The following is a 13,325-nucleotide window of genomic DNA, read 5'->3' as shown; positions in this document are numbered from 1 at the left end:
TGGATTTGTTCGGTGAGTCTAAAATGATGTAACAAGCCGTGAAGCTGCCCAAAACAGTTGTTTCTTTGCAGTTGAAATGCACAAATTTTAATTTGTCTTGCAGTTAACTATGGATGCATCAAATTTCTGTCTTCAAAAGCTTGCTTTCTTAAAACACTTCTCAGCTACAGTCTGTGATATAATCTTGATTGACAACTAGTTCATCATCTATCTTTTATTTTGAAGTATACACAACCAAAGCAATAATGCAAGTGTATCTGAATGTTTATTTGTATATGAGACATTGTCATTTAATTGTTATCATCAATGTCATTATCATAAGGAATGTACAGGTGATCAGTGCTATCCCTTTTTGTTTAGATTCTCAGCAGCTGAACAACAATATCTGCCAAGATGATTCTAAAGCATTGTCAAATTGAGGGACACAATTCCTTTATTAGCAATTGTAAATACCTACAGGTAACTAATAGACAGATACATGAAGATGGCAACTGTCTTTTGGAGCACTGCACTGTGACACACACATTACCTTCCTAATATCACAACATAGAGGTAAATACTGAAAATACATTTGATTAAACTTATGGCTCCAAATATTTTTCCATGTGTTGTCCAATGTTTACACTAATGCAGTGCTAGTTTATCCATGTGAATGTTGAGTGTATCCGATTGAGTTGTAGAGCAGGAGATCCCCTTAATGTCTGAAAAGGGGGGGGGGTAAAGTTCTGTAATCCTTTTGTTAAGTCAAAGAATGCTCCTGTTGTAGATCGTTCAGAAAAACAATCTGCTTTCTAAGAACACTAAATACAGATAGTACCTTATAGACTCCACTGCAGCATGCAAATGTGCACATATTTCTTTTTTTCACAGAGCTCCACCATATCTTGTGTAAACTCAGTGCATCGATACCGACCTGCCTGGTGTACATTTTCCTCAGCACACTTCCCCGACACTTACCTTACATTGTTATTCCTGTTGTTCAACCTCATAGAAGGCAGGAAATATTTGTTTCGTGGCATGTAGAAGAATTCACAAATGATTATATTCTCTATTATTTCTTTCTTTCCTTTTGTCATTTTTTCCATGTTCTCACTGGAGGCTCAGGGATTGTACAGAAAAAGAATTTGATAGCTAGATTGAAGTAGGCTAGATTCATGTATGAAGTGCCATGGTCACACTGTTGCACAAAGTTTATGTGTAAGATCCATGTTACAGCTATTTTTTTTTCCGGTGTTATGCCTTTTTGGGGGGGTTGTGTAACATCTTTTCAGTCACTGCAAATATTTCAAAGCACACTGCAAGGTAGAAATTTCACACAAGAATTTGACCCTTTATTTTGTGAAGTCAATCATGGGTACCGCATGATAACATACCTCATAGAGATATATGTGGCTAGGCATGGTGATTGCAAGGGGAACATGTACATGTATCACAAGGTAAATTTTTTTCTGATTACCGGGTTTACAGTGAAGTCTTGTTACAAGTTAAAGAGGTTGGATATAACAAAACCCTCTTAAAGCAAGGTGATTTTGTGGGTCCCAGCTCTTTCTAGTGCCTTGTTTTTGTGCCCTAATATAGTGAGAAAACAAGGTAATTGACATGGTTTTTAGGTCCTCACTATAATGAGGTTCCACTGTAATTTTCTAAAGTGAACCACTAGTATTTTGCTACACACAGTACATTGTACAAACAAAAATGCTGCACACAGCAGGGGGTGGCGATTGTGACTTCCTCATTTCACTATCTATAGCAACCACAAGGTGTCATGCATAGTGAATAGTCACAGATGACACCCATCATAACAGAGTCCGTGGGACTGGCAGTTTTCTTACGTTATATAGAAATTTAGTTACAGCCAAACAGTCAAAGTTTATAAAGATGCACAGGCAATAATCTTTGGACCTGAATTTTTGCTTCGGTTTTTCCTGCTCATGTAAAGGAGTGAACTTTATAATGTTGCCACACATACAGTGACTGTGGATGTCTTTTCTCACAAGCTGTCCATTAACCTGTTGAGGACGGACTGATTTTGCCACAACACGCATTTCCCGTAGACCCCCGCCCAAGTATACTAGGGACTCGTCCTCAACGGGTTAAAACTTGATCAGTGTGATTTTGACTCTCGGTTGACGCGTCACTCATAACGATATGATCTCATATGGACCAAATGGAGTAACAAAAGTTGCATTTTTGTTTTGTTTTGGTTTTTTGTTGCTAAATCACATCATATGCAAAATTTGCTTAAGTCCTTCGCACTAAAATTGTCCATGTTTATCGCAGGTCTTTGTATTGTGGTTCTATGGCAGCTACATCTCCTACTGCGCCTACAAGGCCAACAGTTTATATACCAAATGTAGTCTTCTGTCTTTAATTTTTGTCTTCCTTTAATTAATTCAATCCCCCTACTGATAGTCGTTCGTGATCCTTATGATTGCAAGTCATGTAACAGTGTGACCATGGCATTATTTTTGCCTCTCTCCATACGTGGCTGTCTGAACTGGCAAAAACTGTCATAATTTTGAAAGATTTCTTTCAGCAAATCGACATTGATGTTAGTGGATGTGAAGTTGTACATACAATACATATGCCTGTATGTGTAGTATTTATATATGATATGTATACGTAGATCGTACTTGTACATATTATGTAAATATTGTAACATAAACGTGTTTCAGAGTGCAACATGTAGACAAAGAGGAATTTTGCAATCTTTTATTTATGATGACTTTGTGTTAATGTTTTCATCATACAGATACAATATGAGAAAAGTTGCATAATGTATACCTGTTCAAGATTTAGTGCTTCTTTTGAATTTTGATCATGTGGATGTGTGTGTGGGCATTGTGTGCATATTGCTGCTAAGTGATGATTTATGGTGACTGGTTTTTCTCATCAACCTTCTTTTTTATGCCTCCGCCAACGAAATGGCCGGAGGCATTATGTTTTCGGGTCGTCCGTCCGTCCGTCCGTCCGTCCGTCCGTCCGTCCGTCCCGTTTTGTTTTTGTCGATATCTCAAGAACCGTGTGGTGGTTTTACATCAAACTTGGTATGAGTGTATATCCTGGGGGGATAATACTTTGTTTGGATTTTAGGGTCACGGGGTTAAAGGTCAAAGGTCACAGATTATTTTGTGAAAAAAAAGGTTGAAAATTCATGTTTTTCTCCATATCTCGCAAATGGTTCAAGGTATCTTCATGGAACTTAGTATATATGCTTGTTCCAATGGGCAGTGATTATCTAGGGAAGTTGGGGGTCATGGTTCAAAGGTCAGGGGTCAAAGGTCAAGGTCAACTCCTCAAAATATCACTACTTTCCTTATATTTATGCAATGCCTGAGGGTTTTTTTTTTTTTTTTAACTTGATGCATACATGTATTACCCAATATATATTCTGCGGGAAGTTTCTTGCCAAAAGGTCAAAGGTCAAGTGAAAGTGCTGAATTGCACTTTTTCCTCCATATCTCAAAAGTAACTCAAGGTATCATCATGAAACTTACATATTTATGCATGTTCAACCTAACAGTGATTCTCTTTGGAACTGTGAGGTCAAAGGTCAAAGGCCAGGTTTAGATAATGCTATTTTCCCATTTGATACTGAAATTATACTTTTTCTCAATACCTTGAAAATTACTCAATGCATAAACTTATAAAAGGGTCAAAAGTCAAGTAAAAATCATCAGTTCCCCAAATACCTGCACTCTGACATTTTAATCATTCATCCAATTGAACCTAGTTCTAGGAAAGTGAACATTCAGCACATTTGTGTCAAACCTGTCATTTTAATATTTTGCCAATTGTGTGAAACTGTCATCACACATTGTCAAGACATTGTACTATAGACCTATTAGGAGAACCATGCATTATGGCGGAGGCATATCAGTCGCCGTAGCGATATATCTAGTTTTTAAACACATGATTATTGTCCATTGTCTAAAGAGATGATCTGAAGTGTGTAGCCTGCTGTGAATTTTTCATACCTCATGATGTGGCTTCCCTTCAGAAGTATAAGATGAAATACACTTTATACTTTCAAGATACTGTTGGCAATATATTTCCTAAAAACTAATACACAACATGTCAGTAGCAAAATATGGGAATATTAAAGGACAAGTTCACCTTCATAGACATGTGGGTTGAGTGAATGCAGCAATATTAGTAGAGCACATCATTGAGAGTTTGAGGAAAATCGGACAATCCGTTCAAAAGTTATGAATTTTTGAAGTTTCTGCTCACTCAAGGCTGGATGAGAAGACTACAATAGCTTGTGATGTCACATGAGTACAACGATATAAAGAAAGAATAAAGAAAATTCAACATATTCTCACTTTTCTCACATAACAAAAGAACACTTGACTTCTCTCTTTCAGAAGGCAGGGGGAATAATATTACCCTTAACATATGTCAGTAACAAGTCAAAGAAATGTGCACTTAATTCAAAAAGTAAAATTTTGTGAAATTCTCTTTTTATTTTCTTTATATGGTTGTACGCATATGACATCATACACTATAGTAGTCTTCTCATCCAGCAGTGACTATGCAGAAACTTCAAAAATTCATAACTTTTGAACGGATTGTCCGATTTTCCCCAAGCTTTCACTGATGTGTTCTACTAATATTGCTGCATTCACTCAATCCATATGTATATGAAGGTGGACTTGTCCTTTAAAAAGGAAATAGAACAGTCAGACAGAATTGAAGGCAGTTATTTCAGTCCATTTGAACAGCATAATTGTATATATTTTTATATATTATATCATTTTATACATCTTTTAATACTTATGTACATCAGCATTTATATAAAACACACCTGCGAACAGTGCATGTTTGATTAAACTCAACTGAGTTCAATTTCATATCTTTTTTTTTCTAGAAATAGTTACAAATACAATAGAAAACGTGCAAATCGTTTTATGACTTAAATGTAAGGGATATCAGTCTGTGACAAAGGTCATTATACCAAAATTTACATACAGCAAAGAAGTCACATTTAATTTGTTTATTTTAGTCTTAGAAACATTCAATGTACAGGAGACTGACACTAATTGCAAGGAAAAAAAATGCACACCAAATAGTTTTGTGCACACGTTTAGGAAGGAAAATTATATCATGCAATTTTTCATCAAAAAAATTGAAACTGAACCTCAAGCTTATATAGCTATTTCTAGGTCCTGTATCTATGTGTGCATACAATGTGTACTTGTTGAATGCGTACGTGTGTGTGAGTATGTGTGTGTGGGTGTGTGTTTGTGTGTGCAAGTGAGTATATGCTTGTGTGTCTTTTTGATGGTTACAGCTCCCTGCCCCCCCCCCCCCCTGCACTCACACAAACATGCACTTTTGGCTTTTAAAGAACATAAAGAGACAGGAAAAAAAAAAACACCCCACAAGTGTTAACGACAGATATTGAATTCATGCTAGGGTTAGTACACCTCAAGATCATTCTCATATCAAAGGCCACATGCACAACCTCTCTCCTATATACCCACTCCCCCCCCCCCTTGTTTCAATGGCATATAGGCACAAATTATGATTGAAACAACGAACTAGCATTCAAGAACCGGGTAAAAGGCCCTTTATATGCTTACACAATTCCCCACTATGGGTTGCAGGAGGATACAGTGATATGATGTTGTCTGGGCTGTATGTATTTCACAGCTGTAAGGAAAAGAGAACAGTAACTTTGAACATTTGGTCATCAAGTTTGACTGTACAGCAGTCGCTTTAACCCGTTGAGGACGGACTGATTTTGCTACAATTTAACACGCATTTCCCATAGACCCCTGCCCGAGTATACTCGGGACTCGTCCTCAACGGGTTAAAATATCAATTTTGAGAGGGAGAAATAAACAAAATTGCTATATATTTTATATATTTTTGTAGGAAATCTTTGGCTTTCAATTTTGCACCTTCCATTAATTTGCACAGGAGAGTTGTGAGATTCCACTGTTGCTTTACCCTATGTTTGCACATTTGTATTAACTGAGTATTGTTTTGTTATAAGCAGGTGTGGACTTTCAAAATCCCATAGTCTGAAATTTGTTGATTTTATTGAAGTTGTCGTTCTTCTTGTTTTAGGTATACAGCTGTATTTCATTCTATCTATTGAAGCAATTATGAAATGGTTATCTATACTTCAGAATGGGGAGTTATTACAATGTTAGTATACCAAGGAGCTTGAAGCTCCTTGGTAATACAAAGTTCCAGCAACTGAGAATGGTTATATTTAGTGCTGAAACCCTTCTCCATGTCATTAATCCAAGGTTTATCTTTATTCAGTCAAATCTGAAATTGCAAGTCGCTATAACGCATCTATAACAAGGCCTATAACTTTTTGGTTCAAATGATTTCCCAACCTCTCGACAGTTCTTGTTAGCCTATGTTACAGACTTTATTGATATATCATATAATCCTGCACAGAAACACACATTTCACGTAACGACTAAGGGCCTCATACAGCTATATCGTAACAGTAGATAAGGTGTTTTAATCTTTGCAGAGAATATTGACATTTATATCTTGAAATAACCAAATTTTATCCGATGAGAATTCATTATTGACGTTCAACGGATTATTGGGTCTTTGAAATAGCCTATATCGATATGTACGTATCGTAGCATCGCGTAACAACAATACAGGGCTGAATACAGGTAGAGCGCGAGCATTTACTGCATCAGTGCATGCATGCATCGCATTGCTGTACTGTTTACTACGGACATCTTATCGGGCAAAATATCGTAAGTGATATGTTATCAGGTGATTATGTTTGTTTGTAATGCTGTTCTTGAAGTGCGTGTTCGATGTACTGATAGGCATAATGACAAATTCATGAGTGCCGAGGTTCTTTTCGGTGACAGGAGCTCATCTCTCAAAACCGGTGAAATGCTAGAATGCGAGTGAAATCTTTGTGATGAGTGCTCTCTACCCCTCTACAATAACTATGAGAAGTCTGCAAGTCGGCAGTGAGTAGACAACATACAGATGTTCGGAGCTGCATAATGCGTGCGGTTTTCAATGCTTGAATGCACTACTACCCACCACCGAAACCCTGTCTGTAGATTTTAATTGTTAGTGTCTAACATTCACACTAGAAAGATCTGGTTAGATTCATCTAAAGATGAATTGAACAGCTGGCAAAGCTGATGCTTCAATTCTATCGTAATTCGTATTTACCTTTTTAGGCTTTAAGTTTAACTAGGTACGGGAGTAGGCTACAACAAGTATGAAATGAAATTGAAAGTGAGCTCTGAGAAGACGGCAAAGAACACCAACCGATTTGAGAGACACAACACTCAACAGTATGACTAACATCTTCGATTCTTAGACGAAAAAAACAAAACAAAACAAAAAACACCAGTTCAAATTAATTTTTGTACAAAGAAACTTAGGAGGAAGTCTTTACTAGTAATGTAGATTCTATATCACTGAAAATTCCTTCCAGGTGGCTTCAGAGTGACTTGCTCCCTGTGTGTGTTCAGAGATCAGTTCAGAACATTCCAAGAATCAAGATGTAGGACTCAATAGGAGGATCGAGCCGGCCACATGCATTTGTAATCCTGCTTTGCCACCATTGACGGGACATTGATTTGAAAGCCAATGGGATCAGGAGCATCCAGAGAAGGCGAGGAGGCAGGGGATCATGGCTCATCCCCAACAACAGTTCAAAGTTCATCGTCAAGAGATGGGGCTCGCCAGAGAGGTACAAGCATTTTGACACATATTGATGCAAGTGGAATGAGTAGAGGTTTCTATATAAAATTTGTAGGTGCAATTTAATTAGGCAGTCCGTATGCCAGAGCCTGGAAAGATACCATCAAGCCTATCCTGGAACATACCAGTCCCAGGGCTGCCAACTCTCACTCATTGAGAGTATTTTGGTCCTTTCTCACTCTAAAACTTTATTTCATTTGCATGCATTTCTATTGATCTCAATCATTTTGACTCCTAGATTATAGCATTGGCATATTGGAGTCTCACTCTCAACTAGTTTCCAATGTTGGCAGCCCTGCAGTCCTGATCACCACAGGAGAGGCTGATGTACAAATGTACCCTGTGTGAAGCAAGGGATCCGAGTGCAATGTCGAAACAAATTCCTGAAAGTGAAGCTAGCCTCTCTGGCTGTGGTGCTGCCAAGCTTGCATGGCATTATGACGTGATGTCTTTGGATAAAGTTTATATTTTCATTTTCTAATTTTTTTTCTTTAAGATAGGGATACTTGTAAGCTAGTTATTGAACCTACTCATGTTGCAGTATTGGCTGTGTGCATTTACAACAGCAATAACAGCAAAATGTTATTTTGCTTTTGATATGAATCCCAGGTTCCAGGAGGCATAGAGCCAAGAAAGCTGCTCAAGTTGGTCTGACGAAGCTGGGATTTTCCCCATCAGAACTCTGTGTGGATGAGGGAGAGGTGAAGTATACTTGGTTATTGGCCCTATCATTATTATTTTCTTTATTATTATTATCATCATCATATTGTCATCATCATTATCACCATCATCATTATCATCATCAGCAGCATGGGCTCATCAACTAAAAAAACAATGATTTGAGGCATACTGTAATATCAGTTTATTCATGGTGTACATAACGTGATAGAATATCTGAAAGTGTTGTCACACAAGAGGTTAGCCTCAGATGACTTGAGAATATCACACCAAACCCTCACATTCTTCAACACCAGATTTATTAAGCACTGGGCTACTTCCATGCTGAAGTGAATAGTATGATGATGTAAACTGTCACACTGGAGTTGTCATCTACACTCAGTCTGGTGTTGCAGTTTTCACAGGCAGTGGCTATAGTGAACAACCTAGTGTAAATGTTGGAAGGAGAGTGCAGCTTCCTGTAATGAGAGAGTTTTGCTTGTGAAAGTATTAATTAGCTTAAACTTTGTTGTCTTCATCATTATCAATATCTTATCCATCATTATCTTGCAGTGAGATAATCAGTGCTGGCATGAAATATATCTCCTAACAGTGAGACTTATGTTCCTGTATGTATTCATGAAAGAAATTATATTTCTCATGAATTGATATGTATTTCTCAAAATTTACTTTGTGGTAGACATATGCATCTTCTATCTGTCTAGCTGAGTGTAACTTCTCATTGCATAGGCCCTGTTGAGATCATTCCCTTCATGATCAAGAGATGAGAAATAAATGGGGACTTGACGCTATAAAGGAGTCAATTGAATATATATGGACAGAGGGTCTCCGTGGAAACCAGTACTGTTGTGTGCCTGCTATTGTTGGTCTGATTGCATTTCAAGAGAGCACTTAGCAAACAAAGATGGCAATCACGACCGAGATTACTCTAGCTCGAAAGAGATTTCAAGTACATCACCATTGTAATAGTGCAAATATTGGATTCTTTTTAAATTCTGTGATTAAAGGACAAGTTCACCTTCATAAACATAAGGATTGAGAGAATGCAACAATATTAGTAGAACACATCAGTGAAAGTTTGAGGAACATTGGACAATCGATGCAAAAGTTATGAATTTTTAACATTTTTATGTTGGAACCGCTGGATGAGGAGACTACTACAGCTTGTGAGTCATAAGCGTACAACAGTATAAAGAAAATGTAAAAGAAAATTCAACATATTTTCACTTTTTTCGCATAATAAGAGAGCCCTTGACTTGCCTCTTTCTAAAGGCAGGGGGAATAATATTACCCATAACATTTGTCAGTAACGAGTCAGGGGAAGGTGTACTTTTTTCAAAAGATGGAATTTTGTGAAATTCTCTTTATATTTTCCTTATATTGTTGTACGCAAGTTATTCATACACTGCAGTAGTCTTCTCATCCAGCGGTTGCTGCACAAAAATTTTAAAAATTCATAACTTTTGACCGGATTGTCTGATTTTCCTCAAACTTTCAATGATGTGTTCTACTAATATTGCTACATTCTCTCAATCCTTATGTTTATAAAGGTGAACTTGTCCTTTAAGTATATCATGTTTCCAACTTGGAAACAAAGTTCCGCATGCCATTAAGTAATTTGAATGACCAAAGATGACACAATGCCCAAATTTCAGACTGTATAGACTATTATCAACTTTTTTAAAATTATAATTTCATGTGTTTTATTTGAAAAGATATGGCATTCCAAGTGCTGGGCAAATAACAGTTTTCTTGGAAGAGCAACAAAGATATGGTTATTGTCTGCTTAGAATTGAAATCAAAAGATTGAACCTTTTATATAAATGCCATGCAAATGATAAATATTGCAGAATTCTCTTGTGCATAAATATTCTTCATTTTGTTTTCTTAATATTTTGTGAGTGTAAGACACTTTTTATTTATAGCACATTGTATGTTCAAGAGATTTACAAAGACCATCGCATGCATTCATGCAGTGATGAAAAAAATCAGCTCTTCCTGCAGATCATACCCACAGCTAGTATTTACTAAAAAAGAAAAACAAGTTTCTTCAGTTGATGATTGTTCTCATGTTTTATGTTATTGCAGGAGGTACTGTTTCACTGGGGTGTTGGAAAAGGAGCGGGACACAACATCAGACAGGTACTCTTGTTTTCCCTGTAACTTCTATTGATCAATGTCTTTGCGTTTGCGTATTTGTGTACATGTAAGTGTATTTTTCGTCATTCCGTGAAGAATAAAGTTGTATGTACCTGAAAGTTACCTTTCCTTATGTGTTTCATGCTTTCTTATTTGAATCAGTCTTTCCCAAGATATCACATATTTGACAAATTTGATGTGTGATATTTTATTGTTTCCTATATCACCTTGTTACAAGATATCATTATAATACAGCTCATTCTAGCCATGTAAGTATAAACTCTGTTGTGTGATTGTCATGTTTCTCAGAACTGATATTGTATATCCCGAGTTTCATTGTTTTAGCAAAGGATGTCAAGGACAAAATAATTTCCAGAATTTGTTATCAAGTTATTCAGTTTACTGTATGTTGGCATATTGAGTTTAAAGGGAACTTTGTCATTGCAGTATCCCTTATGATCACATCAATTCCATTTGAGACTGTCATATCTCTGTGAACCACCCAGCCATGACATAATTACAGAACTTTACGACTTTGGCACTACAGGGCTACTGACTCTCTCCTTTTTTATTTCAGCTACTGACTCTCTCCTTTTTTATGTCAGCTACTCATATAACCTGAATACGGCAAGTAAGACCTATTCTCTCTTCACCCCATTCCATCTCTGTAGGTGGTCGTCGATGATGGGAAAGTCTCGCCGGTCAACGGGGGGTTCTTCAGCGGAGAGCCGACGGGCAGTGGCAGCTTCAGAGTTCGTTTCTCTTACTCGGGTGTCTACTCTTTCATCAGGTAGGGTCTTGAATCAGCTATGATGTGTAGGACAAGCACAATTAAAATGTGATATTACCAAGGCATTATTGTATGCAAACAGTGGGAGGAATGTCTTTATTGCCATCACCTGCAAGACATTGCAAGATATCGCAAATGTTTCAAACGGAGGTAGAGTTGAATGGCTTCCTCAGAGCCTGTAGTAAAGACTATACAAGCATGTGTACAGTGTTTTAAGCTTGTGTGATTGATGATTGCCCAAAGAGTGAATCATTTCCTTGCATTTCCTTGTGGAAATTACAAGATTATATCTTCGGTGTCACTCTCCATATTCAATAGAGTAAATGCCATTATCAATCCCTTGAATAAACGGCTACTGTTAAGTAGAAATTTTTGCAGTGTTGACATTTTTGCGCAACCAGAAACTAGCGCAAAAATAAAAGCACACAAATATTTTTGCTTGCCATATGTTCCAGTAGTTGAGGTCTTGATTCGCAGAATTAAAAACACGCAACTCTTCTTACCCGGCTGTGCGCAAAAACTTAGTCGCACAAAAATATCCACTTTTACAGTTTGTATTTTGTTCACTTAGATTAAGTTGTCTGATTTGTCGATTTTCTGTTGGTGATATTGTTGTTTTTCATGTCATTATTCTCTCTGCAGTGACAGCTATGGCAACCAGGCATCTTCTGCCTTCAAACTCACTGTCGACCCGAGGCCAATTAGGAAAGTTGAGGTCTGTATCATTATGGGTCCTAATTCTTCTTGTATATAAAGTGCACTTGGAGTTGTGCTACATGTTAACTCCATCAAAAATTGCTCATTTGCATACAATGTAAGATTCAGGCTTGTACCAGGGTTAGTAGAAGCCTGAATCTCACATTGTATGTTCTCCCCAACTGATGAAAGTTTTATGCATCATGGCTTATTTGCATTTTCCTCAATGTTTGTGTATTAATTGGAAAGACTATTAGCATCCAAGATATAAATGCGCATTTCTATGAAGGCAGCATTTTGATGGGATCCACCGTGAGCTCTTGAGACAAATGGTGCTATTCTTACTCGAGTGGGGTAATCCATGTCTTATGGCATACCCACTTTATTCAGCAAACGCCTCGGCCTGTAACAAGATCAGCAGAGAATAAACCCAGTCATGGCTTGTATACTAACATGGGGTGGGTAATGCACATTGTAAGAATACACATGCGCAACCAGCACCATTCCAAACTGATTGAGAAATGGCCGCAAGGCTGAAAGAAAATTCTTGAATCATTCTCAGGATTAATATTTATTTATTTGACTGTTCAACTGTTATTGTTTGTTTGTTTGTTTGTTTCTGGTTGCTCTAGATATTGATATTATACCAGGTGTTTGCAATTACTGTGACATGTAGTGAACATAACAAAGAGAACACTGAAGCATGTTCATGTGAAAGAAGTCTTTTAAAAAGTTGTTTTTTTTTTTATTGTAAATTGTGATATTCAAGAATGTTGACCCTTTCCCTTTTGCTTATATGTACATATTCGTGTGTCGCTCTATGGTAGATCAAGGAGCGTGGTTTTGTGGAACCAGAGATTCACATCCGCGAGGGGACTGTCATCCGGTTCCAGTGGTCCTCCCCAACCCCAGACCGACCCCACACCATCACTGAGGTCAAGCTGAGTCCAAAGCACTGTGGCTGGGTGCGGACAGACACGGGCAGCTTCACCCCCTCCCAGTCGGGCTGGTACAAGCATGAGTTTAGGTGAGTCTGATTGTTGGAGAAGTCACGTGTTGAAACAAAGAATGGCATAGATGAATTCAGTGAAATGCAGCAACAGATTTCCCAAATATCTTCTTGACTTTGTGCCATGGTATTGGCATGCGAGATATGTGGCTAATGTGTTAGGCAATGTTTGTGAAATGTCTCAAGCAATAAAAAGTCAAGAATGTTGGGTTTGTTTGTATGTTTTTAGAGAAAGAGAGAGACAGCAATTTTTTGAGTATTTTTGGAACCAGACAAAATATAAAGATGTCCACATATGTCACACAA

The 13,325-nt window shown here is 37.5% G+C and overlaps 1 protein-coding gene across 1 annotated transcript in view; it reads left to right on the top strand.

Moving 5' to 3' along the window:
* Nucleotides 1–7,593: 7,593 nt before the first annotated feature.
* Nucleotides 7,594–13,325, top strand: part of LOC139719900 (uncharacterized) — an 80,606-nt gene continuing 74,874 nt past the window's right edge. Inside the window, exons 1-6 of the mRNA XM_071631285.1 lie at nt 7,594–7,696; nt 8,317–8,408; nt 10,474–10,527; nt 11,196–11,314; nt 11,957–12,029; nt 12,838–13,037. Of these exons, the coding sequence (XP_071487386.1) occupies nt 7,594–7,696; nt 8,317–8,408; nt 10,474–10,527; nt 11,196–11,314; nt 11,957–12,029; nt 12,838–13,037 (641 nt within the window). The remainder of the gene's footprint in view (nt 7,697–8,316; nt 8,409–10,473; nt 10,528–11,195; nt 11,315–11,956; nt 12,030–12,837; nt 13,038–13,325) is intronic.

The sequence above is a fragment of the Diadema antillarum genome, unplaced genomic scaffold (assembly GCF_040938485.1).
Source record: "Diadema antillarum isolate AM-2024a unplaced genomic scaffold, OU_Dant_1.0 scf00000116, whole genome shotgun sequence".
Classification (NCBI taxonomy): domain Eukaryota; kingdom Metazoa; phylum Echinodermata; class Echinoidea; order Diadematoida; family Diadematidae; genus Diadema; species Diadema antillarum.
This window is presented reverse-complemented; position numbering and strand designations above follow the sequence as displayed.